The sequence below is a fragment of the Protopterus annectens genome, chromosome 1.part0, assembly GCF_019279795.1.
Source record: "Protopterus annectens isolate FY-2018-M chromosome 1.part0, PAN1.0, whole genome shotgun sequence".
NCBI lineage: Eukaryota > Metazoa > Chordata > Ceratodontiformes > Protopteridae > Protopterus > Protopterus annectens.
Genome location: NC_056725.1, coordinates 1,732,390,139 through 1,732,414,415, shown reverse-complemented (window position 1 = coordinate 1,732,414,415; position 24,277 = coordinate 1,732,390,139). Strand labels below are relative to the sequence as shown.

General features: G+C 40.9%; 1 protein-coding gene across 7 annotated transcripts in view; it reads right to left on the bottom strand.

The window, feature by feature from the left end:
- The window catches only part of SASH1 (SAM and SH3 domain containing 1), a 1,700,050-nt gene that overhangs the window by 55,234 nt on the left and 1,620,539 nt on the right, over nucleotides 1-24,277 (bottom strand). For all 7 annotated transcript variants that reach the window (XM_044068900.1, XM_044068881.1, XM_044068872.1 and 4 more), the window contains one exon: nucleotides 12,572-13,647. In XM_044068900.1, coding sequence (XP_043924835.1) covers nucleotides 12,572-13,647 — 1,076 coding nt within the window. The remainder of the gene's footprint in view (nucleotides 1-12,571; nucleotides 13,648-24,277) is intronic.

Here is a 24,277-nt window from a genome sequence, read left to right as displayed (position 1 = left end):
TCCACGAATACAAATGTGCTTAACATCTGGAAATGATACCACGCCTTTATGTTACTACTTTTAGATATCAGTAAGGCTTTTGTCAGACTAAATAATTTCTGTTACACATGCTGACTCAATATGATTAACAATTGCATCAGATATGTTTCTATTAGACTAAGGCACACTGTAAATGTTGGCCATCCATGCCCAAGTCCACATACACCCTTTAAAATAATCCTGTGGTATCAACATTTGTCAGATACATTTGGAAAGCACGGTCATTCTTTTGTGGTCAGTAATCACATATGAACAATTTTCTTATGGAATAAAGAATGGCTAAGAAACAGAATAAATAATGGAATGCTGGCATGAATAATTATCTGGGTCCAAGTACATAAGCTTATTTCTGGAGTCATACAAGGGTCTATACTGGACCAACTTTATGTTTAATTTGTATTCATTCAGAATGAAAAAAAATAAGCTGATGATAAAATACCTACTACAATAATGGGACGTCTGAACACAACTGCATTTTGGCAAATATTAACTTATGGAAATTGGCTAAATCTAAAGCTTTACTTCTCATTACCACTAAGACTGATATCACGAAGGTAGGCGTTGGTGGGATGAAGCTACCACTGTAGATACATCAGCCAAAAAATGGGGACATAATGATGTTACTTTAGCTTTAGGCCTATATACATGATGCTAAAGCAGTTCAACAAATTGATTAGACCCATACGGAACAGTGTGCAACTGTATGGAATCTCTGTAAAGATGCAATAGTGTACCTATAAAATGGATCCAGCAAGCTACTCATAAACAAACGTGGGTGTTACAACTTTGTCAACGACGGACGGGGTTGAAGAAGGTAAGGCAAACTTACTTGTTATACAGGAGAAAAATGTTAAAAGATGTTAGGGAAAATTACTCGTTTGAATGCCTGATTCTGATGATGTTAGCCAAATACTGTATTCCCAGGGATGGCCACAAAATGCAGCAAGACAGAAATCTATCCAATAACAACAAAGGCTCTCTGAAATGGCAAGAAAGTTAGCAGAATGGTCCACCCAGTTATGTCAAGGAAGTCGGTACTTTTTATTTTATTGTTTAAGAAACTTTACAAAAATAAAAACACAAAAAGTGCGAAAAAATATAAAAAAATATAAATAAAATCAAAACCCATATACATGGGGAGGGTGGCTTAATGGCTAAGGTGTTTGCCTTACAAACACAAGGTGCAGGGTTTGAGTCTCACAAGGGATAACTGGCTAGGCTTAAAATGGCTCGCAAGGGCAGTTAGCTTAGTACTAAACAATGAACAATGAACAATGAACAATGAAACCAGACTGATAGTCCGATAATGCATTATATAGGAAAATTTGAACCTAAATTAGAGTCTCAAAAGATACAGAATGAAGCAGAAATCACCATCATTTAGCTACTGAGAAGAAAGACAGCAATGGGGAAATTCCGATAATTTAAAATTTGTCTCCAAGTGACACTAGATTCTAAGAGGTAAACCTTTCAATGATAAAAAAAAAAAAAAAAGTTTGAGTGAAAGCATAAAATCCAGATTTTGCAGTCTAATGCCAGATTTCTGTCCCTGCAGTTTTCATTGTAGTATATTGTGCCCTAAACCTCTGTGCCTGGCCTCCATGTCCACTTCCAACTACACCTTATCAGTTCTACAGTAGCTTCCTTAAAGGTGAGAAAAAAAGTATATTCAATAGCCTAGCAAAGTTAGGGGGTCCAACATCAGCCAAACGCAAATTGTATAGAAATTAAAGACAATTTCATCTAAGACTCAATACCGCACAGCTTTTATTCAGAGGTCACATCCAGAGGATTACAGAGGTCCTTCCCTAAGATCATATTCCATGCCCCTGTACTACCAACATACCATGAGAAAACAAATTATCACAATGATACACCCTAAATGGAATACGTAGGCTCCTTAACATCAAACTACTACAATGAACTGAGGTGGGTGGTGGAAGGACAACCACCCAAGCTTCAAGTGCATTATCTTTGAATTGGCTCTCCTGAAAGTATATCAAAGTTGGCATCTACATCTTAAACTACATATCCTGTTGTACTAAATTATAAATCAATTTAATATAAAAAACCCTCTATCCTGTTTCACAGTTTTGGATTGCACGGCTAGGCTTATAAGGGCCCTAGTGTTCATTAGCCTAGTATGCACCTATGAACAGGATTGTTCAGTCCACTAGCATTAAATGAACACCAATATATTTCCAAGACAACACTTGTAACCAAGGACAATTATTATACAAAACAGTTTACCAAACATTTAATTTTCATATCCACAGACTACCTGACTTAATATATGTTTTTCCCCATCACTATTTCCATAAAGATCAAACATATCCCATCTCAGATAAATCTCACAAGTCGAAGCCTCAACAAATATATAAGGCCAGACACACACCAAAATGATCACCTATAAGTAGGAACCTTACACAGCAGAGACTACTCCAAGTAGCCTGATCTCCATGCAACTTTTCTACAACACTTGCTCCAAATGAGAGTGGTGAGAAGGGACAAAGCATCTTTGAACAACTGGTTACCCTACTTCACTGACTAGGCAAGGAAGCAAAAGGCTCAAACAGAAATATGGCATAGCAGGGAATCCTAAATCTTCAAGGAATGACAGTAATGCAGGTTAACAGTGTGTGAACTAAATTCCTTGGGGCGGTTACAATCTAACCCTATAAAAATCATAATCATCTTAAAAGAAAAGGTTACGGGAATTGGAGGTGTAGGGTCAAAAAAGTAGGACCCCCCCAAACCAATTTTGCCTAACTTTACGGAGATGAGGAAGGAGTCCATTACAGGCTACTTTCATTAAGCAGAGGAGTGAATCCTTTGAAGACAATCTGGCATAGACAATCCCAAGTACATTTAAAAAATACTGAGGAAAGAGAAACCTTGTAGGTTGGACAAACCACAAAGTATTCACAATCAGACAACTTATAGAGCATTTACTACCCTCATCCATATATCTCACAATTTGGACAAAGGTGTGTGGGATTGTCTGGGCAAAATCTGGGAAAAACTGCAGCCATCTTATTTCAGCCGGAATGACCAGGAAAATCTAAATTCTCTCTTTCAAAAAAAAAAATGATAAATGAAGTGTGGATTGGCTCAAAAACACATCTGATCTGCAGTAAGAAAGCCCTATTTGTCCCCACCAATAATTTGCTATCCTGTAGTATCTTTTTTACTACAGTGTTCATATCGAGCAGTAGGAAGACTGTGTGATACATAATGTGAACATTACATATTCTACAGTGAAGAATAGTTGGTGCTTTATTCCAGCTAAGTTGCTTCTGTGCCCTTCCCCGTGGCACTTAATGTTAGTTACCCAGTAAGGTTGCATAAACAAATTTCCCAGCCACTAATCCATGAATACCAGTTTTACATCTACAAACATCTGTTTCTACTGACATCTAAACTTATTAAAGTTTTTGAGTCACTTGAAGATTTTAGGCATTATGGTCAACACAAAAAAGTTTAAAATAGCCGTTTACAGTAAGAATTCAATGCACCAGTCAAAAAGAGGAGCTACACCATTCTCAAGCTCCCAGACACCACAGAACCAACACTCATTGGCTCCATTTTCATCTTCTACAGCCAAAGGGTCTCATTTTAGCCTTGTGTCACAGTGTCGGTTCTACCACCCTCACGTGAACTCAAGCCTCTCTTGGACAAAGACCTCAGTTGGATAAAAAGAGGTTGAAAAGAAACCCATTAAAACAAATGAAAAAGGAAGCAAAGCCAAGTGTCCCATCCATTTCCTACCCACTAAACTTCACAGGCACACACCATAGACCTGAAATAAGGTACTCAGTCATGCTACTAAAGATATATAACATATTGTCTTAAAACCTTTGGAAAAATATCAAGCAGAAAATATTTCAAGACTTAATACAAAGTAAGGATGTAACGGTTTATGAAGCTATTACACAGTAACTAATTGTTTAAATGAAATGAAATGAACCAGAGTACTATGAATTAAAAAATAAATAAAAATAACGGACAGATTGGCACCTCAGTATCCTGTCTTGTAGTTGCACTGAAATTTTCAGTGAATTATCTGATCAGAAACAAGGTAACCACAACTGTCCAACCTATTAATGGTATAAAACAGCAATCAAAACTGTTAATATAGCCAGCAAGATTTTTTAAGAAGACAATAAATGTCTTCAGAGTAGCAAATATCTGACAGCCAAATTCATTTTTCATGCTCTGTGGTGGGGCAAATCCTCAAACTTAAAAATAAGGCATGTGCCATCCTTCCTCAGCTGGTTTACAAACATGATCAGAATCTGGAGAAAACATTACTGTCCTTCAGTGACATCTAATTCCAGGAACTGTTTTATATTCAGACCAACAGAGAAGGAACACACAGGTTTTTCTTGAAAAGTTGTTCAAGACCTAGGTTGTGTATCGACCTACTTTCAAGGAAAATGCAGGGCACAAAAAATAGCAGTAGGATATAAAAACGCAAAGGAGATGCCAAAAAAGAAAGGAAGAAAGAAACTTTACAACTTAGGAAAGATATGGAGAGTAATGGTGACATTCTAGTAAAAAAATTCATGACTGGGTAGATCAAGTTGTCTTTGTCTAAAATCTGGTAAGTTTCTGTCATTGACATATATGCTCATGGTTATTCATTTCACTGTAACTTGATAAACACCAGTTATCCAAGTTATACAAAAGTATCCTTCTGTTCCACACTACATTAAGTAAGGGGAAAGCACGTGGCTAGCACGGCCAGTTCCCTACTTCAATGAGCACTTGGTCACTGCTACAAGTTCAGCCAGCCCCAGTTGTAGAGAACCCTGGAGGAGCTAATGAAGTAGTAAAAGCATGTAATAACCACAACGTCTTTACAAAAATCATTAGTGAGATGCTCAGTGTCCTTCCTTAACTCATTATGTGAATAAACATAACTTACCATGATTTGATTCTAAGAAACTTCCAGCAAATCTGCCTGCCTGGCTAGCTGCCCCATCTGATCAAAATGGTCATGCAAGAGAAGTAACATGGAGATGTAAAATACAAGTAATGGAAATGCATACTTCACTAAACATGCAAACTGTCGATGCACCTTAATATTGCACTGCAGAGGTGCAGCAAATGAACCCGAAACAGCATGAAGCCATTACAGACGAGGCTTGTTACTGGGAAATCCAAACATCCCAATTACACTGATTCAGCTTTATCAGCATACTCTGATTAGTAAGTCAGCCAAGAAAAATGGAAACTTAGAATACATGTGTGTGAATGAGAGGGAGGATGGAGGAATGGTGAGGATGCAAGGAGTAGAGGTGGCGAAGGTGGATGAGTTTAAATACTTGGGATCAATAGTTCAGAGTAATGGTGAGTGTGGAAGAGAGGTGAAGAAGAGAGTACAGGCAGGATGGAGTGGGTGGAGAAGTGTGTCAGGAGTGATTTATGACAGACGAGTACCAGTAGGAGTGAAAGGGAAGGTCTACAAGAGGGTAGTGAGACCACTTATGTTATATGGGTTGGAGACAGTGGCATTGACAAAAAGGCAGGAGTTAGAGCTGGATGTGGCAGAGTTAAAGAAGTTAAGATTTGCACTGGGTGTGACGAGGGTGGACACGATTAGGAATAAGTATATTAGGGGGTCAAGCCCAGGTTGGAAGGTTTGGAGACAAAACCAGAGAGGCAAGATTACATTGGTTTGGACATGTGCTGAGGAGGGATGCTAAGGATGAAGCTACCAGGTAACAGGAAAAGAGGAAGGCCTAAGATAAGGTTTATGGATGTGGTGAGAGAGGACATGCAGGTGGTTGGTGTGACAGAGCAAGATGCAGAGGACAGGAAGAAATGGAAACAGATGATCCACTGTGGCGACCCCTAACGGGAACAGCTGAAAGATGATGACCTGATGCAAAATTTACAAACAAACCAGAAAATGAGGACTGGGCATATTTTCAAAATAGATTATATTTATGGTGCAGAAATTGAGTACTTCAGTTTTCAGACCTTGATAAAAGATATAAATACTTAAATCAGCTATAAATTAAACCACTGCAGCCAACATTTCACTAATTCTTATGGAAGGAGATGGGCATGAGAAGCCACTGTGCGTCACCATGTATTGCACCACCCATGGCTACAGTGCAGTTTAAAAATCTGATACAAAGAACAAGATTCATCCAATTCTTTGTCTGCAAACCCTTCAATTACCAGAACTTGTGTGAGGGTGCACTGAGGGCATGTGCATCACCAATCAAATTTAAGCTACTTTAAGGAGAGAGTGCTCCTTGTGGTAGATAAAGACAGTAGGATGGGTGTTGCTTTCAATGTCCAAAAGATCTAGCAAAACAAATTTAGCAAATCTCGCTTCTCTGATGCTGGTAACCGGTCAGCTCCCTGCGCACCCATGTCATTAATTTCCTTCTCAGGTACTTAAAAAATGATTGATTGAGAAATCAGTTAGATATTCAAAATTCTGACATTACATCATGAAACACCAAACCTTAGTTTACAAATGACGTTATTTTCTGTCACCTGCAGTATTTAACTCTTTATTAGACTGTCTCACCAAATACGTACATATACGGAATGGTTTCCATCTCAAAACAAAGCAAGGCTGTTGATTTCTCTGTGCATCTTGGTTAAGATCCCTTTTGTGCATCACACACATTAGAGTAATACTAAAAACATCTGAATACTGTCCACACCCAAATTACTTTTTAAATTCACAAGTACAGCTCTGGAATTCACTCACTACTTTGGTTTTAAATGCTGCTACTTTAATTTAGAGGCAATAACACTGTTGTATGAAGAAAGTACAGTTGTGTACACTTACCATAAATGTAGATGTTCGAGTGTATTCACTGTTGCAATCATCACACTTGGGTTATCTGCCTGCAGGTAGCCCTCAGTCGGCCTGAATACCAGAGACTTAGTATTCCTGCGTCAGTTGCTGTCACTCCAGGACTGACGTCAGGTCGTCAGGGGTATAAAAACAGGCAGCCAACGCCATTACATCAGTTTTTCTTGCCCCAAATGCCAGGTGCCCTCAAATAGGGAGCTAAGTTATGGTGGAAAAAAACACTACCAGTAAAAAGTAAATACCAATAGCCCTGTAAGGGGTGAGTAATACATTTAGAGAGAGAGAGAGATGGGGGCTGGAGGGTGGGAAACCAGGACTGCAACAGTGAATACACTCGAACATCTACATTTATGGTAAGTGCACACAACTCTACTATGTTCTTCGTGTTTCACTGTTGCAGTCATCACACTTGGGTTGATTCATAAAACTGAAGAATGGGTGGAGGCAGTCAAGAAGAGTTGGGGCTGGCTAATATGCCCTGCAGGACTGCTGTAGCAAAACCTGCCCTGGATTTGGAAAAGATAGGCAGGTGGTAATGCTTGGGGAAGGTATGAACAGAACTCCAGATAGCAGCTTCCAGAATGTCCCTGGTAGGGGACTCCCCTGAGGAACACTGTAGAGGTTGCCCTGGTGGAATGTGTTCCGACCCCCTGAGGGGTTGGTTTCAATGGTGTTTGTAACAGGAATGGATACAGTGTGCTATCCATTTGGAAATAGTTTGTTTAGATATAGCCTTGCCCTCTGCCCCAGGTGCAAAGCTGAGTAGTAGCTGGTCAGATTTTCTGAAGGGCTTAGGCCTGTCAAGGTAGAATCTGAGCTGTCTGTGCATGGCTAAAGAGTGCAGGATCCTTTCCTCTTTATTTTGAGGATTGGGAAAGAAGGTTGGCAAATGGATAGATTGGTTGAGAGCTACACTGGACACCACTTTAGGCATAAAAGTAGGGTTAGTTCTGAGGGAGACCCTGTCAGCATGTAAAATAATGAAGGGTTCCACAGCCATAAATGCTTGTAGCTCAGACACTCTTCTAGCTGAAGTGATGGCCAGAAGCAAGGCTGTTTTCCAAGAGAGGAATTTTAACTCTGCTGATGCTGCAGGTTCAAAGGGGGGGGGGGGGGCACGTGAGCTTTTCCAGTACAAAGTTAGTGTCCCAAGCCGGGGTGGGTGCTCTCCTTGGTGGCCTTAAATTGTTGGCCCCTCTCAGGAACTGTTTGATGAGAGGGTGAGAGAAGAGAGGTGGCTCAGTGTTGTAATGAGCCAAGATGGCAGAGGCATGGATCTTAACGGAAGAGAAGGAAAGGCCTCTGTGGAGTAGATCTGCTAGGTAATCCAGGATTAGAGGTAAGGAGGGCAGAGCAGTGTCTGCTCCTTTAGACTGAATCCAGGAAAAATACCTTTTCCACTTGTCAGCATAGGATTTCCTTGAACTGGGTCTTCTGGCTTCCAGAATGACGTCCAGTACCTGCTTGCTTAGGCTGGTCACTGGGGGAGAATTCAAGGAATAATCCAGGCTGCAAGGTTCAGGGTTTGCAGTTGCATATGCAGAATCTGTCACTCCTGCTGAGTGAGAAGGGTTGGGATCTGAGGTAGATGCCATGGCGATACCAGTGCTGGCGTGGACAGTTTGGAGCAATCAGGATTGCCCTTGGTCTGTCCAATCTTATCTTGAGTAGTATTCTTGAAAGAAGAGGCAGAGGGGAAAGGCATAAATTGAGAGGTTTATCCACTGGAAGGATAGGGCATCCACTTTCCATGCTCTGCTGTGTGGTGTCCTGGTGCAGAATTTGCTGATCTGGTGATTGTAGGGGGAGACAAAAAAGGTCTACCTCTGGTATCCCCCATTTCTGGGTTAACAGGCTGAAAGTGCTGGGATTTAATTGCCACTCATGTGGATCTAGGAAATTTCTGCTTAAGTAATCTGCCAGAGAGTTTTGTTTGCCTGGAAGGAATTGAGCTTGCAGATGGATCTGCATGTCCAATGCTATGTTCCACAGTGTCATGGCTAGCCTGCAGAGTTGGTAAGAGTGGGTTCCCCCTTGCTTGTTGATGTACTACATAACTGTGGTGTTGTCTGTTTTTATTAGCAGGGGTACAGGTGAGAGAAGGGATCTGAAAGCTGTCAGAGCATGCTGAACAGCTAGCATCTTTTTGGCTGGTGTGCAGATGAATTTGACTTGGGCTCCAGTGGCTCTGAATGCACTTGTCTCCCAGATGTGCCCCCCAGGCATAGTCTGATGCATCTGTGGTTAGGGTCTGGGTGGCATGGGGTTGTGGTTGCATGCTGCTGCCCACCAAAGAAACTCTGCCCTTAGGCAAGTTATGATAGGGTATGGTGGTTTCCAGGTCCTGAGAATGTTGGCACCAAAGACTTTTTAAGTACCACTGAAGTTTCCTCATATGCAGTCTGGCATATGGAATTAGTAGAATGCAAGAAACCATGAACCCTAGAGCCTGCAGGATTTTCCTTGCGGATAGCTGGGTTCTGGTGGCCATTTGAGTGAAGTAGCCTATTAGATAGGCTTGTTTTTTGGGAGTAAGAAATGCCATCTGGGAGGCTCTGTCCAAGCTTGCTCCCAGGAATACAATATTTTGACTGGGTACTAGTTTTGATTTCTTTTCATTGACAGTGTACCCCAGGGAGGTTAGAAGGTTCTTTACAAATGTCAGGTGCTGCGTCAGCTTTTCCTGACCGTCTGCCTGAATCAGGCAATCATGCAAGTAAGGGTATATTTGAATGTTTGGCTGCAATAGGCAATGGCTGGAGCCAGGCATTTTGTGAAGACTCTGGGAGCAGTGGATAAGCCAAAGGGAAGTGCAGAGAACTGATAATGCATAGATCCTGCCCTGAAACGTAGGCATTTCCTGCATGAGTCCCTGATAGGGATGTGCAGATAGACTTATTTTCGGTCTAGGGTGGCTAATCAGGCATCTTTGGACAGCATAGGAAGAAGCTGCTGAAGGGTGAGTATTTTGAATTTTGGTACCACCAGGAAGGTGTTTAGAATGGAAAGATCTAGGATTGGGTGCCAAGTGCCCTCTTTTCTGGGTACCTGGAAAAATCTGGAATAAAACCCTTGACCTATCTGTTCTGCAGGAACAGGCTGAATTGCCCTTACAGAGAGCAGGGATTGAACTTGGTTTTGTGCCTCTGCCACTGGTTTGGAGGAAGGTCTAGGAACCCTTTCAGGGTTGGCAGTGTGTGGAAGTAAAATTTGTACCCCTGTGATACAATGTCGAGGACCCATTGGTCTTTGGTGATAGAAGTCCAGTTTTTTGCATGGTGGGCAAGTTTTCCTCCTAGGGGCATTAGCAATTGGGCAGAGGTGAGGAGTGGGGTTGACAAGTCATTGTGAATTCTTTCCATAAGGGGGTGGCTTAGCACTCCCTGTTTTAGAAGTGGTGGTACTCCATTGCTTAGATCTCTGCATACCCTGAGACTGTAATCTGGGGGAATCTGTTTTCCCTGGGTCTAGTTTGAGATAGCCTTGAGGGGGATGGAAAGGACCAATGTTTTGAGGGGCAATGCCTACTGAATCTAGGAGGCTGCACCTGCAAAAAATCTTTGACTGTCTGCATAGACTTAGCTTTTTCTTCCATCTTTTTTAGAACCTCTTCTGTGTTGGTGCCAAACTGCCTTTATTCAAAGGAGCGTCTAGTAGTTTTGATTTGACATGGTCTAGCAAGGTCTGTTCCTTAAGCCAAGCATGCCTTCTCAGTACAGAACCAGTGACTTCTGCCCTGCAAGATGCTTCTAGGGTGCCAAACCCACATTGCAAGGTATGCTTGCTGACTTGGCTTGCAGAATGCATAAGCTCCTGTACTTCTTTATTTTCTGCACAGTCTGTAAAGGTAGATCATTTTTGCTTAATAGGTTCCATAATATGTTGCTGGTATTTCAGCATGTGAAACTGGCAATTCAATTCCTCAATGGCTAGAGTTGCAGAGGTGTATACTTTTTACCCCATCTGTCTAAAGCTCGGGAATCCCTGTCTGAAGGGGTGGGATTCTTAGCTGTAATTGCCTTTATACCTTTAGGCCCTTTGGGAAATGACCTCTGGGTCAGCAGTAGGATTTTTGAAAATAAATTTGTGAGAGTCAGGAACTATGTAGCACCTGTCTGGTTTCCTTGGAGCAGGGGGTAAAGTATCAGGAGTCAGACTGGATCCCATAAAGACTTCATCCACAACATCCAGAACAGGAGGGATAGCTAAGGGTCTATGTTGTGGCAAATCTAAAAATTCTCTGAGTCTCTTTTTGGACTGAAGATAATCCTGGCATTCCCAGAGGAAATGCTCTCTTAAAGTACAAACTGTTTCACCAAAAGAAAAATCCTCTGGAGGGGAAGCAGAGGGAATGGATTCCTTTGCATCTGAATCCTCATAAGCAGATAAAGGCATGTCTTCATATTCAGAAACGTAAGAGTCGTCAGACTCTTGGTCAGTTAAAGCTGCTGGGGACAAGTCTCTTTTTCTCTTAGCAGGGGAAGGCTGCCTTCCTCTAATTGGCATGATCAGGTCTTCTGCCATTTTAAGCATTTGAGATTGTGGCAAGAAAGCAGGTGCTAGAGATTGGGTTGTCGGTTTTTTTAAGCGTAGCTCATACTCTTGGCCTTAGAAACTCGGTAGTTTTAGACAAAACTGAAGACTTGAAAGAAGTCGTCAGTTTGTGCTGAGTATCGGTATTGCGAAGAGCTTCCTCAGAAGCCGGTGCCTGCTCAGCGGCTCCGGACCCATCCAAGGTAGAGACATCCGCAGGTTCCATAGTCAGAGAAGAGTCTTGCTGCATACCGGACTCCGAATGGGTTTCAGTAGTGGCCTGTGAATCCATCAAAGAGGGCATCAGGGGCTGTGAAAGCACCTCACTGAGTACCGGCGAACTGGCGACCAGCTTAACGGAAGCGTCATTGGCAGTTTTGGACCTGTGTGGTCTTGTCTCTGTCTTTATCCTTACATTTTTTTGGAAGATCGGTAGTTGGATGACTTACTGAAGCCATTTCGCAATACGGAGATAGAGAGCGAAAGTATTTAGCGAAAATAAGGGCCTGACAATGAATAGTTCAGGCATTGAACAAAGCACAAAACCAACATTGAGGAACGTCGTGGTCTGGGCCTAAACAGGTGATGCAGTAAGAATGGAAATCTCGGTGTGGTATTTGCTTTCCACACGCAAGACAATTGTTACCTTTTTCTGACATCGGTTAGAGCAAGAAAAAAGGATCCCCAATGGGGTACTTAGCTTTGTAAGACTTCAGGATGATTCAATTCGGAAAAGAAAACTCAGGTAGCGGCCGACCGGCACTCGTGCAAACTGCTTCTGCTTCGGGCTCCTCAGCAAGAAAGACTGATGTAATGGCATCAGCTGCCTATTTTTATACCCCTGACGACCTGAAGTCAGTCCTGGAGTGACAGCAACCGACAGAAATATTAAGTCTCTGGTATTTGGGCCGCACAGAGGGCTACCTGCAGGCAGATAACTCAAGTGTAATGACTGCAACAGTGAAACACGAAGAACATCTTGTACTACAAGCAATCCCAAAAGTTTTTTAACCAACTTTATATAACTGTTGCACATATAGCTTTTATTCTACAAGCAGCATGCGCATGACATTTAAGAGGGTTTACCATTTCTAGTAAATTATTGCTTCATTCCATTGCAGATGTATCATCTAACCATACAGCAGAGGGATTGCATACCTTATCAGAGTAAGGTTCCTCACTTAAATCAATTCCTTCAGATAGTAGCTTGTTCTCTATCAGCATGTCCAAGTCTGCACCTCTTGTCCAGGAGATTTTTTTCATAGACACATGCCCCAATTTCATACCATGAGAGGTCCCTGTATCACTTGCGTCAGGACACCATGGGGGTCGTGGACTTGTAGGGGTACTGGGCTGCTCCAGTGCCAAAGGACTTACTATTAATGTGCAGTCAGTGGGGGAGATTGGCTTTTTAAATGGCAATGACAATCCTTCTGCACTTGTAACACCAGTGCTCATCACGCCAGAGGGGGGCAAAAGTCCATTTGACAGACGCTCTCTGCATTTTTTTGCAGGGACTGGAGGAGGTTGTGCAGGGTGCTTGGAATGTGGCCGTATCTCTGTAATGTTACTGCATTTCTGCTCAGTTTCTACAGTGTCTCTAACAACTGGGGCATTAGAGTCTTCTGTAAGACGACTAACATGTTCACCATTTCCAAAACGTTTCACCCTACTTTGCTGGGTTTTCTCACTTTGCATTTGTACAGTTTGTTTGGAGGGCAGTTCTGGTGCATTCTGACATAAGTCTCTTGTTTGTGGTTTCTGAGGGTCACTGCTTTCTTTTGCTTGGTCAGCAGGCTTATCTGCTTTAGAATAAGTGTCCTGAATAATGTTAAGCTTCAGGCTAAAGGATTTCTTCTTGTCTTTAACTTGATTAAAATGTTGACATGCTTTGCCCATACTTTGGGCCTCAGAGCTGAAGTCCTTCTGTAGGTCACCAAGGGAACGAGATCTTTTCCTCTCATTTTCTGCAGGATGTGCACAGTCAAGGGTCTCACAGCTGCGGCATGCTTTTGCTGGTAGACTCCGGTGACTCTTCTTCCAGCCCTTTAAGCTAAAAGGCTTCAAGCTGCTTTTGGCAAAGGAAATCAGATGAAGTCTCTTTTCTTTTCCCTCAATCTGCAGTGCTTCTACAGACTCAGTTAAAGGCAGAGTTGGATAGTTTGCAAGTTGGTTACTGTTGAAGTCACAGTCTGTAGACTTTGCAGACAAAGTAAAACTCTTTTTACTTTTTCCTGAAAATAAAATCATAAAAATGAATTAAAAAGTAAATATTTAAGTTCCAATGAAAAGAGTTAATTTAGCATAAACAGCATGACCTTGGGTGACAGTTTAAAGTCACATTTCATGAGATACACAACAGTGAGTTCACATCATTTACTAGGCCAAATAGTGTTGCCACACTGAATATTGATAGTATTAAGGGGGAGTTGTTCTTTGGCAATGGGGTTTGCATGCCCTTATAAACCTCTCTGTGTTTTAGCTTACTTTAAAATTACATGTTGTTACTTGAACTCCAACAGTTCTTTAAAGCTAGCCTGACTCCACAGCGATGATGATGATGAAGACTAGCCTGAACCCACTTTCTACCTCTAATGATTAGACACGCAAAGGACATTCAAACAATTTAAGTGTTGCTGTTATACAATTAAGATGGCAGACTGATGCTGTAGTTAGTTAGATCCTGGAGAATAACGTGTCTCAAAAAGTGTAGTAAACGTGTGCCACTGACCCTGGTACTTGAACAATTTCAAGACTGACATAATGCTTGTATTCCTCATACTGTATAAATATTAGTTTTGTAGTTGTATAACTGATTCATTCTAACTATGCACATACATCAATGTGTAATTGGTTGATGTGGACGTTTACAGTACAGATTTTTCACATCGTCATTACTCATAGTAACTACAGTACAATAAAGATTTCATGTGTTTTACTTTTAATCAGTCCTCCATCTCTGGTAAATGGTTCTGGCATTTTAAAATTTTTATTTCATTTATGCATTCTTATTTATGTATGTGTATATGTGTATGCATATATATGTATGTATGCTCTTACATATATATTTGCTTGAATGTATATATGGAAACGTAAATATTTATATACTCTTATTCAGTTGTGAAATATCTTGCAATGCTCTACCAGGTTCTTATCTACTCTCACTGTATATTCTGTACACTTGTATTTTCAACCAAAAGGGGGACTATCCTCTTACTGTATACTAACGGCTGTAAAGTCTACAATCTGCATGCTACTACTCTGTAATTTCTCTCTTGTAAATTTTTCTTCTCTCTGAAAACAGACACTTGTTGTTCAGTCGGACCATCTGGCAAACAAGTGTTAAATAAATAAATAATAAACAGTTTTCCCTTTTTGTAATTACAGTTACAAAACACACACGCACGCACACACACACACACACAAAATTTGCTTAGTTAAATCCTTTAAATTGTTAATTGAACCCGTGTGTCAGTTACTAGCTACCAAACTGCAGAAATTGATAACCATAGAAAAGTAAAGTAGGATCTAGATTTGTAACATCTCTGTTTTATCTGTTCGGCGAGAATGTTGTGTAGAATGAACATTTACATAAGGAAAGAAGTTGTTTTGGGAAGATATTACATAGAGCAGGAGTTAATCTGGAAACTGCATTTTCTTTTGTAGTTAATGCATAGGAAGGCCTTACAAGCATTAAACAGCTGGATGCTTAGATTTCAGCTGGTACTGGGCACCTACTTATTATATAGGTGCTTAAATATTATGTAGGCTAAAAGGAGTCATCTCCTTCTGTAACATGTAGAATATTACATGTCTGTAAGGTAGGGCAATGAACCAACCTTTGTGTAGCAATATCAATAAAGTCACAACCTTAAGTAATGCTTATCGCTAATGGATACTGTAGGAAGTGTTAAGAGCTATTATGCCAAATACAATTCTAAATTTAGAATAAAGGTATTTCCATCAGTGGCACTGCACCTTGTCAGAGTACAGTAATATGTTGCAGTAAAACTGTGCTGGTGGAAGTCCAAGACTTCTATAGTTAGTAATAGGTTCAAGGTTTTTCCCAAGTGAGATCAGTGATGCAAATCGGAGGTAATTATTATGACAACAGTGTACTGAGCAGCACTGTTTTAATGGACCTTATGAGAGTACTGTAGGATAACTAGTTCCAGAGACTAGTAAAATCGGTACATGATGAGGTCTAACTATTGAAGTAGTAGCACATTGTCAGCATACAGTATCATGTGACACCAAGACGGCTTACTAGAAGAATCATTTACAAAGGATGAACAACACTGAGGCTTTCTAACAGAGCCCTGTAGGGCACCAGTTACTACTGGCAATGCAAAATGGTTTACATTCAGGTAAAGTAGGACCAACATGGTGAATGACCTATTTAAACCCACAAACAGGACATTTGCTATGATGTCATCCATGTTTGAAACAGGGCTCCTTTAGCTCCACAACAGCCGTTTTGATACTATAGTGTTGCATGAAACCATGCTCACAGCAGTCCATAAAGTCTCTGACATCTGACTGTCTGGGTGTAGTGAGCTCTTCAAAAGTAATAGACAGGAGTTCTAGTGTGATGTTAGGACTAAAGTCAGTCATTGTACTAATAACTGGAATGCCGGGTAATGGGTAAATAATGCTATGTTTACATGTACTGTAGACAGATCCCATGGGTAGCGACAGACTGCAAACACAGGCAATGGTTTGGCAGTTTGGGGAGCAGTAAGTTTTACAGAAAGGATGGGTGAATGCAAATATGCTGCATTTTGTCCAACACCAAAAAAATAGTTTTTGGTGCTTTTGGATGTTATAGAATGAAACAGAAATCTAGGAAGATGATTTATGGAAATGTACTGTCTGCTGACAATCCAAAACTCGACTGTGACTGTACAGTGTTGGGTGTGGTTGCTAATTTAAAGATATGCAAAAAAAAGTGCTTTGCAGAAGTTGTCCGCTGGCTCATGTCACTATAACTGTGATGAGTTACTGAATTAGATTCACCTCCTGTTTTTTAATATCTTCCTGTAGGTTCTAGTTTGGTTAAAAAGAAGTGAAGGTTTATTTATTAGAGATTTTAAAGCAGTACTTAACCATGGCCATCTGATGCCTTAATACTTATCTTAATACTTTAGTGAAAACTTTCAGGTTATTATTTACTGTGGTGTGGAGGGAGGGGGATTCAGTCTTCACCACACAGTGCATTAACTAGCAATGGATTTTTAGGAGTAAAGGACTAGCCCAAAGTAAAAACAGTACGGTTTGATTCTCCAATCTCCTTTTTGAATATACTGCTACAGATAATGAAATGTTACCTGGTCTACACTTTTCACTATCAATGGGAACTTTATCATATTGTTTTATAACAGTTTAATGACAAACAGTCTTACTCATTTAATTTATTTGCCATGCAGTTTAAGAGCCTGGAAAAATTTAGTAGTACATGCAAAAAATAAAGAAATACATTAGTTAGTTAATGAATGAATGAATGCATGAATAAATAAAATAAAATACTGGGATAAGATGCCAGGAAAAGTGCTACTCTGTGGCTGTCCACCAAAAATTGCTACAGTTTTAACTCATGATTATATTTATCCTGCACAACTCCCAAGTCTTAAGAGATACTTCTGTATAAACTACTGCAGAGAAGTAAAACAATAAAAGTCAAACGCATTTTTTTATGTAGGAGAAAACTGAACGAAATGTAAATGCCCACACAGAGACACTTCTGTAACAGCACACTTTACAGTGTAGCTGTTTGACTAGGATGAATACCTCTCAAGCATTGCACATATTTTAATTATGATACAAATATTAGAAGTCCTTTTAAAAAGTGACAAGCAGTACTTAAAGGTTTGATTCCTTCTACATTCACTTGCCTACTGTTTGAGCATGTCAGATAACCAGCCAGTGCTCCCAGTTTGTCCTATTAGTGTGCTTATGTGGTTAACAAATAAATAGGCAAACAAATAAACAATGTTTGAAATATCCCTTCACTGATAACATACATCAGATGTAAAAAACACAGGAAGATGGAAGATCACCGTTTGAGTGCCTTCCTCCTCATGATTGAAGTCTATTACACCTCTGTGGCACTCTTCTCACATTCCATTATACATGTTCTACATGATACCACCAGTTTTCCACAGAACTTTGTAACACACACACACACGTTTAAATATGTTTAATGAATATAGTAGCTGAAAAGTTTACAAGATTCCTCCCCACCCCCCCAAAACAAAAAACGATGACTTTAGTTAGACTAGATGGCTGGACTGGAGATGAAGCTGACCAGCAAACATCAGCTCATTTTCCTTGACAAACAGCCATCACACAGCAGCACTGCATCACTTCCTAGTTTTGTATGTGCAAAGGCACACTCCCCAGTAGTCATTCTCCACACGGAGGTGGAGTTCTAGTTCAGCCAGTGGCTGTAAACACCAGAATGGAAAACAGCAATGAAGATAAATACACCAGGCTCTGTATGTCTAAACTGTACCATCTCAGTCTTATACTCAGTTTCATTCTGACGACTTTTGGAACCAAAAAGTATTTTGAATAAAATCGCCACCCCTTCTGATGACTTAGTATCTAGTGAACGACATTTGTTTTATATCTGCAAGGCTATTTCCAAAGCTATATGTAATTGATAACAGGAAGGCTTCTGGTACAGGCTCTTTTCTAAACTCCGTTATGTAACCCTTAACAACTTGGAGCCCAGCTACCCAAAGTATTCTGCTCCCACCTGATGATGCAGTAAGTAGAGCAGGGTGTATATTAAAAGGGGAAATGGTGAGTGGAAGTTACTTGACATGCACATTTTGAGGAATGATTTTTTTCTGGAAAGCTTCACATTACTACTTCCTCTCTTGCATCATCTTCTGAATGTCTCGCTTCTTGGGAATTGCAAATTTCCAGGAATTCTGACACGAATGAGAAACAAACGTCTCATTACTTTTATTGTTTTCACCATCTTTCACACTTAAGAATATTTTCAGAATACACTGACCAAACAGTGTCACATGATTACAGAACACATCAAGAACCTGATTTAATATGTTCAAAGCTGTCTCCTTATAGAAGCAGCAGACCTCTGTGAGGCACTCAGTGCAACAGGGCCACACTTTGTTATGTGACAGGCTGCAGTGAATGCCGTGGTGAAAAACTTATCTTTAGTGCCTGAAATCAGGTTATCTACCGTATGGTATTCTATCCACCCTGTTGCAAAACAGCATGTGTACATGGGTTTGGTATCATGGTTAAGGTTTTCACCTCACAAATACAAGGTACAGGGTTTTATTCTGACCTCTGGTTACCTGCCAGGCTTGCAACCAAAACCACACCCTAAACCATCTACCAATCACCCTTGACTTGTTTTCAACAGCGAGTGTGGCAATCACTCTTGCATTTTCTTCTGACAAGGGATAGTAGAAAGGAAAAAGTAGTTGAGCCCTCTGAAAACCAACATATATATCCACATCTAAACAATTTCCACTATTTTGCTCCTCACTTATATTTTATAGCCTATCTTAATGTAGCATATCCTTTGCAGGCAAGATAAACAACACATGTTAGTAGACATGAGTAAATTCAGCTAGCAATGATGTCATCTCAAGAGCTCTCAATATATAATATGCCTTGGATTAAAAATATGAAGAACTAGCAAGAGGACTGAAGTCACAATTCCAAAAATCATATGGAAATGAAAACAGAAAAAGCACATGTTTAAAAAACCTTTTATTAACTATATGCCTAAGATAATACAGACTTTTTCCAAGGAAACCTGGCTCACAAGAATAAACTACCACATTAATGGGAAGCCAGTCCAAGAAGACAGTGTGTTCTTTAAGCTGGCGGAATACAGTTATCTTCCCAGTGGGCAAGCCAAACGAAGTGTGCACATACAAATTTTTAAGTAATGCATGTAAACAAAGCAAAAACTGTCAGAATATGGTATACATAAACACACACAGTGCATCCCTTTGTTCCTCCAGTTATCAAAAAAAGTTATACAAATTTATCATAAAATGCATGTGTACATGTGTGTGTGTGTGTGTGTGTGTGTGTGTGTGTGTGTGTGTGTGTATGTATACACATAGACAGATAGATATTACCTCAAAATTATAAATGTCACAACGAAGCAAACCAGGCAGTCCCATTAAGTTTAAAAACATACAAAATATTACCATAAAACATTACTAATAAAGTGCAGTGCTTTTTATTAAAATTCACAGGTTCAAAAGCACTGCACTTTATTAGTAATGTTTTATGGTCTGAAGAAGCTCTTTAGAGAAAGCGCTCATTATTCTGTTATCTACAATAAACATTTTGTATGTTTTTAATCTTAATGGGACTGCCTGGTTTGCTGCTTCATTGTGACATTTATAATTTTGAGCACAATTTATCTTCTTTACGACGGAGCATTTGTCCTGTGGGTTATCTGCAGTTATTTTCTCCTTAAGATAGATATTACCATTCGATTAGTTGAAATAACTGTTATCTACTTTGAACAAATGTGCTTTTTTTTCAAAAGACTGCAATGTCATATGGCAGAAATGTCACTGCTGAAAACATCAAAATTGCTTAGTTTGTGCCAGTTTTCTTTGCATGTGGCAAGTGGGGTTTGTTTACTGATGACAAAACTTTTGTATACAGTGGAATTTTCAGAACTAGTGATAGGAGTATTAATGACAATATTTGCAGATTAGGGTTAGGGCTAGGTAAGAGGAGAAATTTAATGCGCAATGCATGTGGTTATGCGAGGGGGTGGGTATGTGTGTCCTCTGTAGTGGTACTGTAAGGGAAAGGATTTTTCATAAGGTAATGTGTAGGGCTCGGGTCAGGTTTAGGTTTCCATGATAACATTATTGTGAATAATTGAGAAGACTTGATTTCACAGTTAACAGAGATGGCACCATTTCGGTTAACTGGGAAATCGATAATATTCCAGTTAGAGGCCTGTCAAAGAATGCAAAAAAATTGCACAGCTAGCAGACAGTGCTACTATTATACAAGCAGATGCCATATTAACACCTTTTAAAAGTACCTAAACATGTCCTTAAATACATCCTCATTAGATATATATCAGGTTGAAGGATATGGAAATGAAAGTTTTGGTAACTAGATGTAGAAGTGTTGTGGCATCCCTTAACTATGACATATTTTGGGAAGTGAACATCAACTGCAAATCCAAAATGGGCATGATTCCCCCGCTCTCTCTCTCTCATATTCTCTCTCTCTCAGGCCAAAACGTGCATGCCCCAGCTAGTGGCATTTGGCTTTGTTGGCCTGAATCTGTCCATAAAGTCTTAAAAAGGAAAACATCACGGACATTCAAAAGCAATACAGCTGAAACACGATGTCCTTAAGGGGACATCTGGCAGTTAGTGCAGAGGATTAATGGTCTAAGCTCTTAAAGAGCTGCTTCCTACAGTGAGGGCAAGGATATAGGATTTAATTCTTTCTAGCTCCACTTCCTTACGGTGTGATCAAGTCATATAGACAGTTTTGACCCCTCCCCCTCCGTAGAAACTGGCACAAATGTCCAAACCTACATGAAAGTACAATACAAGCATTTATATAGCTGCATGGAATCAGGAATACTCAACAGGACAAAATCCTCCTCCTCAAAGAAGAGTAAACCTGCCTGGTGGACATCTGCAATAAATAAACTCTATAATAAAAGGAAAAAAATTGCTGTCCAGGACCAAGGAGGAGCAGGTGCCGAACTGGAACCAATCGCCCATTAGCCTGAACAAGCAAATAAGAGCACTAGTGAAATCCTCCAAAAATATTTTGAGTCCAAACTAGCCACATCTATTAAAGACTATCATAAGGCCTTCATCAAATACGTCCACAGTCTCAAAGGGAACACACACATCTGCTCAAAACTTGTGGTCAAGGACACCACATACACAAATGCCACAGATATAGCCAACCTGCTGGCAGACAGGTTCAGTGAAAACTTCACCCCTCTGTTCCTCCCCATTAGTAAACCAGGATATCCCCAGCACCTGACCCCTCCCCTTATCTCTAGGGAGCAAGTCATCACTGCCCTCTCAATGGCAAAAAATAGAGCCTCTATCGGACCCGATTACAACCCAGGCTGTATCCTACATGAACTCAGGCAGGAGCTTGTAGCACCATTAGGTACCCCATTCAACCAAAGCCCGAGTACCAGCTTCATCCCCGGCAAATGCAGGAAAGCCACTTTCATCCCTCTGCACAAAGGTGGAGCATCCACCGATCCAGGAAATTACAGACACATCAGCCTAACTAGCCTGATCTGCAAGGCCACATATCATGAACCTCATTAAAAAGGACATTGGCAACCTCCAAACACTTGATCCCACACATTTTGGTTTCATCAAGGGGATGTCATGCCTGTTAAATTTGGTTGAATTCTTTGAGAAAGTCACCAAAGCCATGGACGAAAGGAAGACTGTACACATCACCATCCCTGACCTGGCCAAAGCCTTTGATACTATTCCCCACTCAAGTGCAACAGATAAACTCTCTCAACTAGGCATCAATCCATGTTACCAGATAGGTAGCAAACTGGCTCACTGTAGAATCAACTTAGTCAAAATATGGGAAACCACCTCAAGCAGTAGACTCGTAATGAGTGGTGTACCCCAGGGATTGGTCTTGGGGGCCTCTGTTGTTTGGGATATACTTTTCAGAGGTGCAGGCCAAAACCAGTGGGCTATGGCTGAATAAAGTCTGTAGATGACTGCAAACTGGGCACTGTCATCAATTCCCCTAGTGATGTGGACATCCACCAAGAGGGTCTCACCTAAACAAATGACTGGTGCCAGAAACATGGCCTAAAACTGAATGTCAAAAAATGCATCATCATCCCTTTGGTGACGGTGACGTCTCCACAAATTATTGCATTAATAACAAGGTCCCAAAGCACACAGTCAGTCGTGAGGGACTTGGGCACCCAGGTTAATATCAAACTGACGTTTCACCACTATACTGCCTCCATTGTACAGAAAGCATTCTACATGGCCCACCTCATTAGTAAGTGCATCTCATCCAGGGACAAGGAGGTCATAATATCCTAATATTCTTCCCTTATAAGGCCCATTATTGAGTAAAATGCCCCTTTCTGCATGTACCTCACAAAACACATCCGGCAGCTGGACAGACCATGGAGGTTCCTCACCAGCAGAATCCAGGGCCTCGCATCTACCCTACACAGACAGGAAAAAAGCCCTGTCCCTCTACTCAGTCACATACAGACTCCTCAGAGGTGATCTCAGTCTGGCATAAAAAACAATTTCAGATCCTGCCTTGATGGGACTGCTGCATATCTGCAAGTTAAGTTCCAATCAAGTAACCCACACGCGTGACCTCAACCTGGTCTGTGACATCAATATGACTTTTTGGCAGGACAGATTTGTATCCCAGACACTCCCCTTCTCCAAAACAGAATCTCTCTCCATGTCAAGCAGAGTACCTCATTAACCCTTTTTAATGGCAACCTGGATAACTGGATGGGGAACAGAAAATGCACCCCTGGAATTTCACCTGTGTCCTGCTGGACAGGGGCATCGGGTGCTGACTAGTTGGAATATGGGCTAAATTCTTGGCTAGGCTTATAAGGGCCTCAGGGCTAATAGCCTAGTAACTTCCTATGATGCTATATCTCATGGGCCTCTATTCCAGGGGGGCTTAAGGTATCACACACAGTGAAAACTCCAGCTTGGCTAGGTTTCCCTTATAGTTTTTACTAATTGGATTGTCTCTGTTACCTTTTTACTTTTTGGTTTTGCTCTTTAGTTGAGATATCTTGCAGATGCCTTAATGGTTATGGACATCAGCTGGGTTTAAAGACCATGCGTTTCTAAGTATAGCTAAACAGTCCACTTATGCTGTGCTGATGAGGTCATAAGAAGGCAGAAACATGCATGTCCGCAGCTAGTAACGTTTAGTTTTGTTGGTCTGAACCTGTCCATAATGACTGAAAAAGGAAAAAGTCATGGACATTCAGAAGCTATAGAGCTGAAGTGGTACATGGCAACAATGACCTCCTCCAGGAGAGGTGCAACCACTGATCCTGAAAATTATTGCCCCATCAGCAACAACAAGTCTCGTCTGCAAGGCAGGCCATGACACATCATGGATGGAACTCATACGATTGGGAACCTACAAACCCTGGACCCCACCCAGTTTGGGTTTTAAATCTGGTTGACTTCTTCAAAATGGTCACTAAAGCAATAGAGTCAGATCTAGCGTTTCCTATTCTCACTGAATGGGTTCTATCAGTGAGCCAGTTTGCAACCCATTTTGTTACGTAGGGGTTTATATTTACGTTGGTGAGTTTGTCTATAATTTCTGAGTGGGGAATGGTATCGAAGGCCTTTGCAAGATCAAGGTATGCTGTGTGAACCACCTTTCCCTCATCTATTGCTTTAGTGACCATTCTGAAGAAGTCAACCAGACTTAGGAGACATGACCTTCCCTTCACAAACCCAAACTGGGTGGGGTCCAGGGTTTGTAGGTTCCCAATGTCGTTTATGAGTTCCATGATGATGTGCTACATGGCCTTGCAGACGAGACTTGTCAGGCTGATGGGGCAGTAATTCCCAGGATCAGTGGTTGCACCTCCTTTGTGGAGTGAGATCATTGTTGCCATGCACCACTCTGTGGGCACAGAGCCTGAAGTGAGGCTGTGGTTAAATATGGTATTAAGGTGAGGAGTTAATTCATTTTGGAGCTCATGCAGCACACAGCCTGGAATGCTGTCTGGTCCCATGGATGCTGTGTTTCTTGCCTTAGAGAGTGCTGTTTTCACCTGGGTGTCTGTGATTTTAGGGGCAGCACAATCTTCTGGTATGGATATGA